At 36.1% G+C, this 18870-nt stretch overlaps 2 protein-coding genes across 2 annotated transcripts; both read right to left on the bottom strand.

Moving 5' to 3' along the window:
- Window positions 1-15410: 15410 nt before the first annotated feature.
- LOC145578192 (protein FAR1-RELATED SEQUENCE 6-like) lies at window positions 15411-16538 on the bottom strand. Its single transcript, XM_081635555.1, has 3 exons — window positions 16501-16538; window positions 15920-16423; window positions 15411-15807 (listed from the first exon to the last, which is right to left on the bottom strand). The coding sequence occupies exons 1-3, from the start codon at window positions 16536-16538 to the stop codon at window positions 15411-15413; spliced, it is 939 nt and encodes a 312-aa protein (XP_081491681.1).
- LOC145578191 (protein FAR1-RELATED SEQUENCE 8-like) lies at window positions 16538-17833 on the bottom strand. Its single transcript, XM_081635554.1, has one exon. The coding sequence runs from the start codon at window positions 17831-17833 to the stop codon at window positions 16538-16540; it is 1296 nt and encodes a 431-aa protein (XP_081491680.1).
- Window positions 17834-18870: the final 1037 nt, after the last annotated feature.

Genomic DNA, 18870 nt, shown 5'->3' with positions numbered 1-18870 from the left:
TCCAAATTCATTTTTAACCTAATTAAGCTCGGTATTTTTAAGTGTCGTTTCATAATTTCGGGCTATTTAGGTTTATTATTCATTAATCGGGCTCAATTAATAAATTATATGAAATGAATTAAAAAGAGTTTGGGCTAAAATACAAATTGGACTATGCTTTGACCAAACATTAGGACTGATCCGTTGGTTATTTTGTGAGCTGAGTTTAATTGAACAAAGATTTTAAGCACTCCCGGGATTAAATACTCAACCCGACCAATAATGGAGGTGAAACGTTGTTCATCATCGGGTTTGGTTTCGGGGAGACATTTTTAGGTGTCTACAGTAAGTTCCAATAAGATAAGATAAGATATAATAAGGGTTATTTAATTCAAATAAAATAAGATAAGTTAAAAAAATACAACCATAGGAGGTGAATCTCCTTAGCTTGCCATTAATGTCTCCCAATTTGATTAAGCAACATAATTAATTACTACGTGCTTAATTGGTAGTCATGTTTACTTTTATTTTTGCTCCCAAAACAATACTTCAAGTATAATTCAATGTTCTCAATTCCTGATCATGAGGTTCCCAGAGTCATGGAGGTATAGGAAATTATTGTTATACTCCATATGTAAGACTACGCATTTGACCTCAAGTCTATTTAATTTTTTGGTGTGGCAACTCATGTCAAGCTATGCCTTTTTAAACCGGAGCTTAATCTTTAGCCAATCAAAGATTGACTTTAAATGACTTTATTGTTAAAATGAAATGATCTATCACGAGGTGTTTACGATTGAATTAGTTTATTGACGTCCTTACCTGTGAACATTACGAAGAAATTAAGCTGAAATCATTTTTGCTAGTTTTTTACGCTGAAATACAAGTTCATCGTAATGATGAACGTGAATGAGGTAAAGGCGCCATATCATCTATCCACGTAGGATATACATGTGTTACAATATCACACGTATCCATTGCCTAGTCACAAGTAGGGGTAACGTCGTGATTGTAGTTCAACAAAATGGAGCTCGTTAGGAACAACAGACGTTAGTTTGGGATCTTTCTGGATCGTCCACCAGAAAAGCACATCATCTCATCAGTAACAGAAAAACGAAATAGAATTTGTCGACCCTTTGGGCGGTTAAACCAGGAAGTTTTCATGCGACGTTTCAGCAAATTGATCTATGTGCAATGTAAGTCTTCTTAACTAGTCCTATACTCAGTCAATATGGGTTTATGGGTACTGGGGAATTGCATGAATAGTGATATGATTGGTATAGGTAATTTCAATTTAGCTTCTTTATTCTGGTTTCAAATGAAGATGAAATAGTTTGAGGATTTGATATTGAGGGTTTTATATAAACCTTGCTGCTTTTGATTCGAAAGAGGCCGTACTGGTAATTGTAATGGGAAATTAGTTTATTAAGGAATGGATTTAGGGGGTTGATTTTATACGGATTAGTAATTTGTGACAAGATCAATCAAATATCATCCCGCAAATTGAATTTCAAGTAGATCCAATTTAATTCTTTAAAGTTTGATGCACCTTGCTCATTAATTTGTTAATTTGTGTTAGTGTAATGGCAAAGGGAATGCCGGGAGTGATGGAAATCGAGGCTAAAGAGGTAATTATCAATTGGTGTGACCTTCGTTTCTGATTTTTTATGTGAATGTAATTTTGTTTATGTTTCTATTGTTGTGGAATTTCAAGATTTCAATGAATTTGTTGATGTGATGTTAGGCTTCCTTGATTAGGATGTATTTGCAGACACTGAAACAGGTATCTAGCGGACGTTGTTGTTATCAGCTAATTGAGTTACATCCTGGGTTGTTTAAGGTAATTCCTTCCTGATTTTTGTGTGTTTAATATTAATAAGGAATAATATTGATCCCTTAATTATCTCGACTATTTAATTTTTATAATGATGGTGTTGATGTATGTGGGTGGGTAGTAAGTTTAATCTGAAAATAGTTTTTTGAATTGGTAGGATGATAGCCTCAGCGTGGGTGGTGTTGGGCAAGTGTTGAATGAGCATTCAATTTTCATCTGTAGGGTAAGTAAGATTTGGACTCGTAAAGCACTGAAAATATTGCAATCCTGATTGGATGTTATGATCTGTAAGCATGTAACAAGAGTAATGGTTGTTAATCTTAATATAATGCAGCCACCTAATATTAGTTGCTGTATTCAGTCGTTTGGGAGAATTTGTCAAAAATTTGATGAAAAAAGGACCCGATGGGTTACTCAGATGGGTTTTGGGGGACTTCTACATTTTGTGTCGGGAATGCACTTGCCAAGGAAGTTAGCGTATTGGATAATGACTAGAATTGATCCTCTTAATAGAAGTTTTATTTCTCCTAATGGGCATGTGTTTCCCTTTTCTAAGAACCAAGTTCGGTGGATTTTAGGCATTCCTAATGGTTCAAAAGCGGTACCTACTTCCAAAATGATGACTTTGGAGATTCGTGGGAAGGTACAAAATGTGTTATTGAAATATGGGAATTCCTGGAAGGCAAAATCTACTAGAGGTTGTGGGTCTGTATACATATCTGTTGGGATTCCGGTTACTGCCAAAATGATGGAGAGGTTGGAGGGTCATTTTGGGGATGATGAAGAGGAGGAGTTCAAGACCTTGTTTCTAATTGTTGCATTGCATATGGTACTCTGTCCAACCCAATCCCCACGACTGGCCTCAGATTTGTTACCCGCTTTAAGCTGTGCCGTGGACTGTGTAGAGTATGACTGGTGTGAGTTGGTGTTGACAAAATTAATGGACAGTGTCTCAAGCTTTGCAAGGTGTTTTTATGCGAATGGTTTCGCTGTTGGTAGCGATGGTTGTGCCATTTTTGCAGTGGTAAATGGATTCTTATAATCATGTACATAAGGTTAGTAGGTGTATCTTTGTAAATTGTATAAATTAATGTCCTTATGGTTTCATATATTGTTACAGATTTTCTACCTTAACCGGCTGGATAGGCACCCTGTGGGATGGGACGTATTCCCTAGGGTGAAGGCTTAGACCATGAAGCAAATAGCATTGGCATCGAAATGCGATCGCACACGAGAAGGGGACTATGGGTGCCTTGGAGTAAGTAAATTTAATTCTTCGGTGGTGCCTTGACATTATTTGAAATTGGTTAAAGTGTTCTTTTAAATTGGAGTATGTTAAAATGATGGTTTAGTTGTTCTTTTAAATTGGAGTATGTTAAAATGATGGTTTAGTAATTACTGATGAACCCTCTTTTTTGCAGTTGCTAGATGTTGCATATAGAGAGAAACATTGTAGGGTTGCCAGGGATGTAGAACCACCACAAGGAAATATTTTCTAGAATGTGAGTATTGATAATAGTCTGTACACTACAGTTGACATATTTGTACTTCAGATCGATTCAGCATCTACAAGTTCATGCAATTTGTTAGGCTCAAATTGCGAGGAGTGACATAATTCGTTGATCATTTGTAGGATTTATCATCCTTGCATGTCCTGGTGCGAGACCGTCGATCAAGTCAAAATCTAGACAAGGGAAGAGGAAAGAGGAGATGTTATGGTATGCGTCGAAAGGAGGATGAAGTCAATGTCTAATATACGTGTAATTTTGAATCAGATTTTGTTTGTTTAATGTTGTACAACATAAATTTGTGGTTTTCCTTTGTCGTTGGGATGTTGATTTATTTGAATGTTACAATAAGTAATTGTATTTTAGCGTTGTAATGAGATCGTTCTTGTAAAATACTGGGAGAGTTTCGATTAGAGTCCTTAAATTTTACCCATACTTAGAGAGATAGTATTCTGATAGTCCTGGAACAATTCCATGTTGACATAGTGTACTGATGAGCTATGTTCGTATCCATGTAAATTGGACCTGGATCGATGTAAGAGGCCCAAGGAACAGTGTTTGGGCTGGACATGTTTTACAGTCCATCAAACCCGTCATTTCTTAATGATGTACTTTCCAGATAAAATAATTGGGGCTCGCAGTTGGCAACACAACATATTTTAATATTCGGCTTTAACAATGATTGGCCCGAATGAAATATTATGATTTGTTAGTAGATCTAAACCAGTTTCGTGGGTTTGCTCTGGTCGGGGGTGACGACGTAAGTTAGGCCCTGTTCTGAGTATCTGATCTTATCTGTGATGAACATAATTGAACTGCTAACAACTTATTGTTGATGCAATAAATTGAACAGAAATGAACGGAATTGAAATATAATTTAAATTATATGAGATATGGATACTAATAAATGATTTTAAATGCCCCTAAGTGAAATGAATTGTACTGAACTAAAATGTATTCAAATGCAATCTCTTGAACAGGAAATGGATACTAGTTGAAGAGTATTGCAAATTTTATGATAGAGGGTTAATAAGAACATAACTGCACCCAAAGGCATTGAACTAGTCTGAACTGAATTGTATTGAAATGCAATCGATCTTTTGAACAGAAATGAACGGAATTGAATAATGTTGAATCTCTAATGATAGAGGGTTACTTACAGCCAAACTTCACCTAACTGATTTGACCTGGTCTGAACTGAACTTTTTTTGAAATGTGCTCTCTTGAATAGTAACTAGCGTAACTGAATTGTACTGAATATTTTATGAGAGATGGTTACTAAGAAATGAACCTCAACTAACAGATTTGAACTACATTGAACTGAATTGTTTTGAATTGTTTTGATTTCAAAAGAAAGTGAAATAAACATATCTGAATATTTTATGAGAGAGTGTTACTAAGAACTAAACTTTAACTAATTGATTTGAAATGGACTGAACTGGTCTATTTTGAATTGTTCTGATTTCAAATGAAAGTGAAGTGAACATAACTAAATAGTTTATGAAATTGTGTTAAAGATATTATAATTGTATTTATGTCTGACCTATTATGTCGTTGTTTGAATATGCTCAAATAATAACTTTTTGAAGTAATCAATGGCGTTGTTAGGTATGTTGGCCCTTGAAATAACACTAAACCTACGATACTCCGTATTTATAATGTCTCACAACGTCATATGATTCAATGTCTCACAACGTCATATGATTCAATGTTTTCATGGTACTTTCATTTGTTTCTATTAGCATTAATTGAGTTGTTTTTATTTAGTTCAATTTTGGTGTTTCCTGGAATTGTTTACAATTTCTATGGAAATCTCTTTACATGTTAATGCAATTGTACAACTTTTTAATGTGTTACGTCGTACTTACCCATGTGATTGTCCCATAATAAATTACGATGCCTTATTGATTGTTACTGTGTATCTCTGACCTTGTTTCAAGTTTAATTGGTCCCCATAATTTGATTTAGAATGTTTTATTGTACCGTGAAGACATCTTTTGTATACACATTTAATTTATAAAAGGGTTTTTTTCGATGTAACTGTAACAGTTTATTGAGAGAAATCGTTCATTGTAGTCATCGACACATCCAAAGATCTTATCAAACCCTAGATTATGTTCCAGCCACGTGTCGGTCATTTAAATTAAAGCTGAAGTTAGGTGGACTTCGCACCTATAAATAGGGCAGAGTTTTCTTAATACCTTACGTTCCCACTACATAGCCCCCTCTCTTTTTTCACTCCCCACATCCTCTCCTCATTCCTTGAATTCATCATGCCAAGACGAGCTATAACAAAGTGTCACACTCCAGCTCTATTGTATTTTGATCCCCCTTTTGGACTCATTCCGGAGATGGATTTCACACCATACGAGTTCATGTTTGTCTCCGAGGAAGGTGAAATATTAGGCATTTTAGAAATAGAGACTATTTGTGAACTAGTACTTAACCCCACACATCGAAATCATGATTTGTTCAATAACTTGTTTATGTGAGTGGCTGGTACGGAAGACGTACCACATCCAGCGCATATGCCGAGCATCTTCGATGCATACCCCATTATACCAGAATTTGATGCATTTGTTAAGTGGTGTTTGGTATTGTACCAGGTATCAATTCCAATTATAATAATTTGAAAACAGCGTTGCATGTACTAGATCCTAAACCCGTCATTAACATTGATGGGCCAATTCGGGATTTAGATTATGTATCACTCTGTTTGTGTGTTGGTGCATACACAGACACTTTCCAAATCTTTAAAGTTCCCCCATTTCCACATACCCTCCATTTGTGGGTTGGTTTTCATAATTCTATTAGGGATTTTGCTGGGTATCATAAGGTGGATCTGAGTCCATGCAACGTGGAGTTAAACAACAAGGTGTCAAATAAGTCATTCGCCCTCCTGCCTCCTGATTCTCTTGTTTGTGTGTGGAATGCAAGAGGCATAAGGAGGCCTTCCCTGATTGAGAATTTTAGAAGGTTGTTTGACATGCATAAGCCTACTATAGTTATCTTGTTGGAGACAAGGCACAGTAATGATAACATATACAAGGTTGTGCATGATCTACCAGGTGATTATAGTTTCGGCTATTCCTCCCCGGATTCTGGTTTGTGCGGTGGTGTCGCATATTTATGGCTGGGTGAGGTGATCAAGTGCGAGCATAAGCGGTTATACACAGATGATGTGAAAGTGGATGTGTATTTTAAGGTTTACTTTGATTAATTTTATTTAGATTAAATTTTGATTATGGTTGTGGTTTAATTTCTAATTTGTCTCAATACGAACTAATTAGGTCCTAATTTTCATTTGCGACTGTGAAGGGTCATCCTAGGGCTAGGCGAAGCTTGTTTTGAAGTTCGTCGACACCAACGCCGTCTCGTGATCAGGAGGATTGAGAAACTACTAAGCCTTTGTTAATCAAAATTTTGTCTTGTATCTTGTTTTATGTTATTGCGATGGTTAAACTTGTTAAGCGACTGTTATGTTAGGTTTTACTTTATATGTTAGTGCGGTATCTGTTCTTAACTAGTTATTATGTAATAAATAATTATAAAAGTAATTTGGTGTTGTTTTAATGTTACTAGATTTGCTAAAATGTCAACATTACATATAAACCACATGTTATTATTTGCCATGAAATTAGCCCAAATCAAAATACAAAGTGATTACACAAAGCATGAACTAGTTGCTCCCAATGCTAAAAAAACCTTGTTACAAGCCAAGATGCTACTATCGCCATGATAAACAAAGTCATTTGTCTTCTCATTCAAGTGTTGTCCATCGATAGCTTATCAACGACTAGGGATATTTTAACAAAATCCGCTTTGATTGTTTCAATTCCTTCATCAGCTCATGGTTCTTCGCATTTGCCTCATCCAATTTTTGTTGTATTCTAGTAAGCTTGTCCACCATTGGATTTTCCTCGTCGGTCTCATTCCACCTGAAGAATCCTCAATCCTTGTTCTTATCCTGTTTGTCACAAACAAACAAAAACCATTATTTAAATAGGTTAGTGTAGTCTAAAAAACACGATTAATTTAGCAATATAATTAATTATTTTAAATCCATAAACCTGCCAGTATGGACAACCAAAGAAACATCGTCCAAAGTTAACCCCCCTTCGTACAATGGAGGGTTTTGCTGGAATACCATGGCCACATTGAACTTGTATTACACTGCTTCCGCATGACCTAGACGAGGACGGCATAATTAGGGTTTTTGAGATGCTAATCTTTTTGGGACTCTTGGCTACGTGGTGAATTGAGAGTGTTTGATGTAAAGTGCCACTCTGCCAATGTACCCTTATATTGCACTACGGTGGGGGTAAAAATGGAAATAATCAATATGAAATGAAATTGAAATTGAAATTGATTTAAATTTGGTAATACATCCGGAAGAGATGTAAATTATGTTTGAGACAAGGATATGGTACACTACACCACAGCTGGCAGTGGTACACTAAAGCTTGTTTCATACGCTTTGTGGATTGATGTTGCAAGTGACAACATATTTACAACAACAAGGTTAATCATGTTCCTTGGACATCCGAATAGAATACTTACAAGGAAAATACGAGTTAATTTTATTAAGCATAACAACGTGTAGTATTTGTTTTATTTATCAAAATCAATCTTGACAATTTCCACATACGTGCTAACGTTTGTATACTTATCGTACGATTTCGAGAATGTTGTGCGTAATTGGGTCCTCATTTTATGTAATTTGATTCCAAAAAAAAAAAATAACAAGCATCTTCCATGATCAAAGTCCTCGAATTAATTCATGACCTTACCTCTGTAATCATACGAGTAGTAACACAATTAAGAAAATTTAATTTTTTTGTTTAACAAAACCACTTACTCAACCTTGGAATTTAATCTCTACTGACTAGTGGTGATTAAAATTATATATCTTTACTTCTAAGCAACCTCACTATCTTAGTCACAATTGTAACACCATTAACCCTCAGACGAAAATAAGGGCTATTGCTATTTCGCAATTCTCACAACTCCCAACCGTTTTTTGTTGTACTAATAAATGTATTGGCACATTGAATTGTCACTATTTGAAAGTTTGTTTTTTCCAAATTGGCAAACCCAATCTTCACACGTGTTCTAAAGAACACTATTAATGCCCCTAAAACCTTGAAATGGAAAAGCATCTGTTACTTTAAACTGCGGTTGAGTAGAAAATATGCTCCATTAATTCCTTGACAATTGCTATATCAGTATGGACAAGTTTTTAGTGTACCATCAGAATAAACCCCCTTATAAGAGGCAACTGTATGTCAGGTTTAAGCATATTCGAAAGAAAATGACGCGTTGAGTGGAACACTGATTTAGTACCATGTATTGTAGGGAGTGTATTAGTCTGTGATTACCAAAATAAAAACTTCTTTGTGCTTCCTGATAAAATTATTCATCGATACAAGTGTGTTTTAGTCTACTAAAGAATAGTATTAAATATATTATTTCGTCTGGAGTACGGAGTACCTCCATTTATTGATCATAACAGTGATACCATTAATTCCGTTTATATTATAATATATCACTCATTATCGATATTAACACTCATTCACGTTTATTTACTTATATACAGTATATATCGACTTATGTACGAATTTTATTCCAATGCCTAGTGTGTACCTATTAACCAAATACCCTTTAATTTTAAGATCATATCCTACCATTTTATTACTTAATCTTATAGATTATTAAATCCTACAACCACTTCCTTTGATGTATCAATAACTTGGCTATCACATTAGGTTGCTAAAATTATCATAAAAAATAAAAATAAAAAATTAATCTGTGAGGTGAGTTTTGAATAACAATGTTCGTGACACAAATTCATTGATTAGAAGGGGTTAAGTATTTTTTGTTTTTGGTATAGGACGGAAGGTACAGTAGTGGTTGAGTTTTACTTACTACATCTGTACTTTATGGTTCACCAATATCATCATATTAATTCACATTTTCTGGACCCTTAATTTAAATTAGTACACTACTGGCCTAACTTTACATTTACTAGAGTGGATATCCATCACGCCAACCTTGTTTTTTTTTTAACATTTCAAAGTCAATCCGCACAGTGGCTTGATTTTGGTGTAAAAGACAGTAAGTGAAATTGTGGAAAATTGTTAAAAATAAATCTTGGTGGTAAAATTTAAAATCGAATACGGTTCGAATTTCTTATTATTTCATATCCGAACTAATCCAAAATCATCAGATCCGAACTAATTCGAATTGTAATTACGTGGTTTTATTTTTCCAAATTCTGGAATCCTAATTCGCAAACTCTATTCACTTTTTCGACCATGTAGGTCTTTCAAATTAAATATGTAATGCATATTTTATATTCAACATAGGTATTGTTATACACGTTTTGTCCAATTTATGGATTCCAAAGTTTGTACATGAATATTATTAACAAATTTCTGATCATAGCTTGACGTAAGTTATTGTACTAACTCATTGTACATGATTGTTATTAACAATTTTTGGATGTACTAATTTTAGTCCAATTGTAATTTATATTACCAATAGACATGGGTCTAAATTTACAGGTTTGGTTACGTCATTAAGGTGTAGTACGAGTTACAGTCGGACTATGGTACTCGAATTAAATTGGGCGGCTAATGAACAGTTTATGATGTGCCAAGAGCAGCAGCAGCTAAGCGCCTAGGGTGGTATAGGATATTATTACATTCTCAATTACAATATTACCCTCGTGTGGATTTGGATTCACCCTAACCCATATCCTTTGAAGTTCCCTGTACTAGAGCAGCTTAATAGTAGTCTTAAAAGATTAGGTTAAACATGGAACACTTACACTCCATGTAATATACCTCCATCATGTCGCAAACAAACAGTTTACACACCTGTTACTGGTTGTTGAGTAAATACTTGAAATAATAAATATATATAATTAAGCAAAATCAACGACGGTGTAATGAAACATCTACCCATTTGTGTTGAATCAAACTATGCAATATCCTTTAACTTCATTAAGTCTTACTTTGGTTTGCCTTATTGCATGGTTGATCCATTTTATGTAGATGCTTTGAAAAATGTTTCAGTTTCATGTTCCTTTTTTTTATTTTTGGAAATAATATATTCAAAATTCAGACACGTTATTGATTAACTCCTTTTAAGTTCGTAGTTGAACTTAGGGAATTAACGATGTAGCACTTCGTAGTTGGACTTATGGGAGTACCGACTTAGCACGGACTAGTTGCTCATAAATATGTGGTTTAACATTTAAATTGCTTACTTACTGCAGTTAATATTGTTACACCCAGGCTTAAAATCGTCCTACATCAACTAATATTATTTTAATTAATCCTTGGTCGTAGACTAATCTCATATTCACTACTTCTATGATTATGCCCGTTCGCTAATATTTTTGTGTTGGTCTTGAACAAATCTAATAAGCGCTACTGTATGCATAGGCGTAAATTCAGAAACCTTTCCATTTAACCATATTTAACAAATCATGATAGTAACATAGAAGTGAATTAACTCCAAAGGTGTTGCATAGTAATATTAAGTTAGTGATGCTACTTTTCCGTTTGTTAATCCATTATATTGAAATACAAAAATATCGCAAAATTACTGAATAATGATGCACCATACACGGTGTTATAACGAAGTCAAAAACGTCGTTAGAGATTAGGGAAGTTTTAAAAAAATCGTCACATTTGGTAACACCCACGTGAATTTTATCCAGTCAAGCACAACTAGGGTTTCGTGTATATAAAAAGGCACTTCACATTGTTCATTTCTTCACCAAAAAAAAGTCAACAACAAATTCTTCACTCTCCATCTTCTTATTTTGACTATGCCTCTAAAACGAAACCAATATCCTGAGGTTAGCAATAACCGTCTTCCTCCAAAGCCCCCTGCTAGGGGAAGAAAAAAGCGTTTTGCTTACCCTCTAAGAGGTTAGGGTAAACCACCCCGGCGCAGCTTACGTGGTTTAGCTATGCTTGCTCATGCGGCAAGCGTTGAAGCTGAAAACAACAATGCTAACAACCCCATCCACCTTCCAGTTTAAGGGCCTGGTGTTGTTCAACATGCTGGCCCTGATCTTAACAATCCACCAGCGGAGGTGGGCCTTCAAGGTTAGGAAAGAGACCAAGCTCAGCCGGTAGCTAACCATATTCTCGACGCACTCCAACAAGGTGTTGTTCCATTCCAAGGCGGAATTTCGTTCTACTACTCTGTGCAACCTGCACAAATTGGGTACGGCCTCCCACTGACTTACATTGGAGGCTTGCCAATGTGCACAGTGCGGGTAAGGTCTCATAATCTGAACGACCTTGGAGTTATTTACAATCTGGTAAATAATGAAACCATGTACTGTGTCTATGAGGATTATGCTTCATGTGTTGATCTGAAAATGGAGGACATTATCATCAAAAAATTCGACATAATCGTCTCCCCATTCCTGATTGTGTATGATTCCGGACTCCAAAACGGGGATATCCTTTATGTTGAACCAAAGGTATAAATATTTCTATGTGTCCTTAATGCACTTGAATGAGCTTAATGAAAATTATGTAGCATTTAAAAACGCATTGTTCATTTTATATTTGTAGTCGTGAATATAGTCCTTAAGTATGCACTGTAATACCAAAAGGAAAACTAAGAAGAATTTCGTTAAACTAAGATAAAGCAGAAAATTTAAAGTTCTAAATTAAAAGTATTGTAATGTATTTAGTAATTAATGTTTGAAATGAGTTGAATTCATGTTAGGAAGTCTTGGAACGTAGTACACGAAGCCATAATTTCCTAAATAAGTATGTACACTAATTGTTGTGAGTATGTTATGAGTACTATTATGCAAAACAACATGCCTGATGTGTGTAACATGAACATGTTTTTATGCAAAAATAAATGATCATCAAAATGGAAGTTTATTTCTAGTAAAATTATCGATGTTGTTACTTCGCATTGTAGGACCCAGACCACAACGTCGATACTCACTTTAAAAGGTTCACTGTTCAGGATATGGGTAGCCCTCACGTTGAAGAAAAAGTGAATGCCTTGCCTACAGCTACTCTGAAAGGTGTGTATGCGTACTGGGGTGCTATACAGAACATTGATCCTGATAACATGATAGGCATGTTCAAGAACTCGGTGGTGACTAAACTAGATACTATTCGCGGGATTGGCATTAAGAACGAGCAACGTCTTTACATATTACCAAATTCCTGGAGGAACCTGTAAGGAGCGTGACTTATGTAGGCAAAACTAATGTTTTGGACTGTGTGTTGGTGTTGGGGGAATAAGACTAGAATTATAAATAAGAAGTTTATGTATCTTAGGGTAGATGGTCTGTTATGAAGATGGTTTTTACTGAATATTTTGATTAAGATTAAAAAGGCAATGTATGTGTGTCGTATGGGTAGAACGTTATGTGATGTGTTAAGAAATGTTCCATTAGGTTTTACACCATTCGTATTTCTATGTAGTTGAAGGTGTTTGGTCCTAATGTAATAATTAACTACTGTGTGTGCTTTAGGTCGTTATTATTGAATTTCTTTTACCATGTGTTTACGTGTGCACTAAATTCACATTAAGTGGATGACCTTGTATTTTGCCACAATTGTCACATGGTAATGGTGAGAATTAGGTTATTCCCAACGTTATAGAAATGGAGATTGTGATATTATAATCATGTATTGGGGTCGGGTAAGGACTTATGGACATGGACTTTTATATACGGTACAATATGTTTTGCAAGTACTGCAAACACAGTGAATTGACGTCTAGTTCTCTAGACCTAAACCAATTTTTACAATAAGTGGTGCAATTCACAACACATTAAATTTCCCAACTAACCATGACCAAACTCATGTATATAAACCCCTTGCGCCCTTGTGAAGGGCTTTATTAAACCAAAATAAACTTTACAAAAGAAACTCTCCTTACCGTCCTTTCATAGTTAAATATTACTTCATCTTTCAATTTTCAAATACATGGAAGGGGAAATAGAGAATAGTGTACGTGCGGATCAAACAAAATACGTGATGTCTAAAAATTTTTAATGGTCCTATAGACCGTTTGATGGTACCATTAAGCTTAGTGGAAATGGATCCACTCCTGCCTAGGTGTGCTTTTGGTCCATGCCGAGGGTCAAGGCCAACTTCAATTGATTTTGATGAAATGCTCGAAGAACAACTAAAGCAGTTAGGACAAAGGTCGGATGAAGGAGTAGATGATTACGAGACTGAAGTATCTGTAACCCAACCTTCGGTTGTTGAAGCCCTTCATGTCACCCACAAAAGGGGGTGTGGGAGGTGTTGTGGACTTGAACGTGTCCCCTTCTACACCTGAGTCAAAAAGAGAAAAACGACGGTTTTACAAAATCAAGAGTATCATTAAAAGGGCGAGACGAGTTGGTAATTGGTGGAGGCCTAACCCATGGTTTAAATAAAGGGTACTGAAGGGTGAAGTGGAAGGTAGGACTGTGCCACGAATGGAAAATGTTCACCTATATAAAGTTTAGGCATCGCCCTCGACCTGTTGTGGTGGATGAGTTTGGCCAGGTGCACCGGATCAAGGTTTGAATCCATATGTTGTCTCTTCATTGTTTTGAAACAAAAATACAATTGAACAAAAATTTTAGATTCGAATTTTATGTTTTAGGTTGGACTTCAATTGAATTTAGTGTTAGTATGGTTTGTGGTATGCAAGTTGGATCAATTAGGTTGTATGGTTTGACTAATGTGTCTCTGGATTAGTCCACAATTATGTAATGTGCTTGGGCCCAAGTATATTTAGGTATCGTGCTTGGGCCATCCGTTTATTTGTAATGGGATGGACTAGCCGGAAATATGTAATGGGTTGGGCTATATTTTAATATGAAATGAGCTGGCAAGAAGATAGTATGTACTATGATAGTATGTACTAGCCTTGGCCATAAGTTAAATATGTGTTGGGCTAGCCCATATGTTAATATGTAATGGCATGGCAATAAGGTACTATGTCTTGAGCTTTGCCAACAACTGTGATGTAATGGGCTGGTCCGTAATTATTGTGTATCCATTTGTGATATGCCAATTTGTAATGAAATCCAAAAAACAGGTTTTGGTGTTAAAAACATTTGCTTTTAACATGAACAAATAGACAAATTCTACTTCACTTGGTTGTCCGGAACATACATACTCAATCTCACATCTCAACAATTACGTACTTAAAAAGTAGGAATACAACACATACGAGAACGATAGCGACAACTAACAAAAACCCGAAAGATGACCTAAACTTATTACATAATATCAGCGTTTGAACGATTAATAACAACTTGACACATTACAAAGACTTGATTAAAAAGGGGGTATTGCCATTAGCCCATTAGAATGACATGGAACACTTAGGTGATTCAGGCACTGATTCTTCTGCCATGACATATTCTAGACTTGTTGTGTCACACGTTTGTGTATGTTTACGCCGAACCTACAAAAACCATAAACATTACTGTAACAACACACATTACAACAAAAATGTTACTGTCCATTAGTCCGAACCTGGATTTGAACACAAGAAATTACACCGGGTTTCCGTGTTTGATCCATGCTTCGCGTATGTCTAATTTCTCTAACGCTCGAAGTGCGGTTTGTATTGGCACCCTGGACAGAATCAAAACAGTGATGAAAATCATAACTTTAAGTTAGACGTATAGAAAGAAACATGGTGATCAATTACCTTTATAGTACACAATTATTATAAAGTGGATATACATCACCTTCTTGAACACCCTGTTGGCAGTTCGCAACTTGTACACAACTTCATGAACTCTTTTATTCTTAGAACCCTTTGGCCTTCCACGACCCCTACTCGTAGTTAATGCCTCCTCCTGCTGATTATTTAAGGGAAAAGATGTTTTCCTTGAAGTTTGCTTTTTCGAAGTTTGCTTTGAAGTTTGCTTCTTTGAAGTTTGCTTCTTTGAAGTTTTTTGCTTGTTTGGAGTTTGTTTCTTGAGACCTTGCTTCTTGGATGTAGGCATCTTAAACCCAACTTCAGCCCGTCCTTTATTCCTTGAACCCTTAGGCCTTCCACGACCTCTCTTCTTACGGAGTGGGTCCTTAATTACACCTCCAAACTTCGTCATTCACACCACTCTCCGTATGTGGATAATCCGAACTCAAGTCAATTGTTTCAACACCAACATCGACATGATTAATCAGGACATTTTGGTCCAGCTTTCTCTTTTTACAATTGCGAACGACAGTTTTCAGGCTTTGAAGACTGTTCAACACCATTTCAACTGTAGGATCATCAACCATAGCTACCTTTTCACATATTAGCTCAAACTCCCTCATAAGGAGATTATGCCTTTTGACCTCCACCGTCTTGCTCGGATCATGGTAAGACACCTTAACGCGTGTGTGCTTCCTCATTATGTCCTTACGCCATCGATTTAAGATGTACCGTTCAGGGATATCCACAACATGATTCAAGTCAAGAATCTGTATCGTGTGCCTACACATAATTCCACATGTTTCAAATTTGGAGAACTCACAACATACAACCTTAGTTTCCGAGTCGTACGTAGCAGAATAAAACCTACGGCCATCGGTAAAAACTTCTTCACTTCTGCCTTCCGGCACTACCCAAACCCGGTCTTCCAACACATACTGTGTTAGATTTTCTAATATTACGTTCTCTTCCCAGGGATAACAATACATGATACGAGCACACTCTGTTTGCACTTCTTGGAACTTGGTGTCGGTATATAGTTTCTGGAAAAGTTTTTCCACTTCGAAACCAGTCACCACCTTCTAACTCATCTCGAACCCGCTTACCCATAGCTTTTGAATACTTCAAGGGAAATTTATGCAATTTTGTATGCTGGTTGACAAATCCATCAAAAAAGCTATTAATACTCTCAACGCGTTGGGTTGTCTTCATGCCAGCCCAAAAGTATTGTTTCATGAAAGCTGGAATCCACATATGTCGTTCCTTATATAGGCTTATAAGCCACTCATTTTTCTCCGGCTTATACATGGCAACAAGGGCATGCCAACGAGTTTCAAACTCATGTATTGTAAAGCTCTCATACATAATAGCCTTCAACTTGCTCTTGAATTCTTGGTACCTATTACAAAAATGCATCAGTTAAAAATATTGTTTAAATCACCCTAACATAATTCAAAATAAGTTCTTTCTCCTTACCTGCCGCATCTACCAAGTTTTTCAGGAATCTTTCTCATTATGTACCAAATGCACCATCGGTGTTGTGTTTCAGGCATGACCTCTCGAGTGGCCTCCGCATGGAAGCAGCTTGATCTGCGAGGATTACTTTAGGAGCTAAATAATTCATACACTCCAGCCACTGCTGAAACACCCAACGATATGTGTCACAATCCTCAAGGGTTACCAACGCACATCCTAGCAGAATGGACTGGCCATGGTGATTAACACCCACAAAATTTAGAAACGGGAGATCATACTCATTTGTTAGATAGGTTGAATCAAAGCATACAACATCACCAAACTCTTCGTACGTGGCCCGGCTTCTACCATCCACCCACAACACATCTTTTAACCTTCCATCTTGATCCAAACATTTTGATTGGAAAAAATTCTCACTACCTTTTTGTATTTGTTGAAAGTATGCCATCATTGCCGTTGAATCACCACCTACCATTTTTAACCGTTTGTTCTTATACACCTCATGTTGTAAATCCTTAACCATCAATGATAAACCTTCAGACCCATCAACCTCCATGCCAAGGCAGCCATGAATTTTGGAAACAGGAACTCCTTCATCAAAAAATTTGAACAATTTCCTCTTGGCACTCCAAGTGAAGCCCTGCATTCGGTACTCTTTGACAAGCTTCGCATGCCCTGGCTTTGGTGTGTGACCTGAATGTTCTAACTCAACAGTCCTAATCACCCATTTCCCAGCACGATCGACACTTGCATAAACCTTAGCTTTACATTCACACTTCTTAGAACGCCTTTTACTACGACTCAATTCATCCTCTGCCACCATACCACTTACTACACCTCCGGAACCACTCATACCCCTCTCCTTTGCCCTTTTTCTAGCTTCCCTTTGCTCCCTCATATTGGGTCTCCCATAGCACTCACACCTCCAAATTGTAGAAATGCGTTCTTTCCTCTCCTTCTTGAATAGCACACCCTGTACCCTACTAACACCAAAGTCCTGTTTATTTGCATATTCTTTGTAATAAGCTTCGACGTCCTGCCAACTCTTGAAGATCATTCTAAGCTTAGGTGCTTCAACAACACATGTAACCTGATTACTACCCACATCAGTCTCAACTGTCTCAATACTATTGATAGGGGATAAATAACCCTCACGTTCCGAATTCACTGGACTCTGATTTTCATCACCAAAGGGGAAAATTTCCCCAATATTATCAATACTCGTCGGTTCTGCACCATCTTCAATCTCATATATATGCTCAATACTCCTAACCCCACTACCCTTATCAATAATCTCAATAGTAGCACCCAGAGAGATCTGACCATCATCCATCGTGTAACAGGTTCCAAATCAATTCTATTTAACTCGATCTTCACATACGCTCATCGAAACAACCACAACAACACAACATTTCTGCATATAATAACAACAATCAAACATTTATTTCCTATTGTTATAGATTATTGGAAGCAAGATTATCAGCATGACATTATTATAATAGATCCAATGTTACATGACCTTTACAAATAAAGCAGGGTAGTAATAATCAATGCAACACAGTCAACAATATATGTTAAAATAACATTTGGATACACTCAATTGATCTATGCTCGTATAAGCGCGTGTAAATTCTGCTTAGTTGATTAATTAAACCAAGATATTAACACCAAAACAGTCCAAAGATTGAATTTGTAACACAGATGAAGATCAAACTAAATTTCAAAACAAATTCTACAATAATGGGGATCTATATTGAACATCACTTTCATTCAAACGACAATTGAAACATTTTTATCTTACCTGACTAGAGTGCAAGGACAATCATCACAGCTTCTCCCTAATCCCCCATTCCCATCGACTTCAACGTTGGAGGGTTTAAATTGGTCTTCTTTCTTCTCTAACCTAACAAATGGAAGAGCATATACCATTTTAATTCATGTTACACTGTTAAGTAACGGCAAGTAGGTTGGCTCAAAACGACGTTAACGATCAGAGTTTTGTATTAGAATGACACATGAATTACATTTCGAACACAATGCCAGCGCGTCATCTTATGTGGACATACTACTGTTTACTATATTTACCAATCTGCCATAAGATGAACAAAACACGTTCATCATGAAGATGAATGGGGGGGCCCCGTGTACCCATTAGCCAGGCTGTTAGTATTCCTTATGATAATAACGATAGTGATATTGATAGTCATGTAAGATCTGATTTGATTATTCCCTATATTATCAATATATTAGTTTTTTCTTTTTTTATAATTATTACTTATCGATAATAAAATTTATTAGACTCCGTTTATTTCACCTTGTTTTTGTTAAACTGAAATTATTTTTTTATTAAACTTAAATTAATTTTACTTA

Source organism: Chenopodium album, chromosome 14 (genome assembly GCF_948465745.1).
Source record: "Chenopodium album chromosome 14, dcCheAlbu1.1, whole genome shotgun sequence".
NCBI classification, from domain to species: domain Eukaryota; kingdom Viridiplantae; phylum Streptophyta; class Magnoliopsida; order Caryophyllales; family Amaranthaceae; genus Chenopodium; species Chenopodium album.
Note: the sequence above shows the minus strand (reverse complement) of the source record. Positions and strands in the feature narration are given on the sequence as shown.

Coding starts and splice junctions, on each gene's coding strand:
- LOC145578192 (XM_081635555.1), bottom strand. CDS start 16,538: ATGAGAAAGATTCCTGAAAAACTTGGTAGATGCGGCAG. Junction 16,424..16,500: donor AAACTTGGTAGATGCGGCAG/GTAAGGAGAAAG, acceptor TTTTTGTAATAG/GTACCAAGAATTCAAGAGCA. Junction 15,808..15,919: donor GGTAGTGCCGGAAGGCAGAA/GTGAAGAAGTTT, acceptor AATTATGTGTAG/GCACACGATACAGATTCTTG.
- LOC145578191 (XM_081635554.1), bottom strand. CDS start 17,833: ATGGATGATGGTCAGATCTCTCTGGGTGCTACTATTGAGATTATTGAT.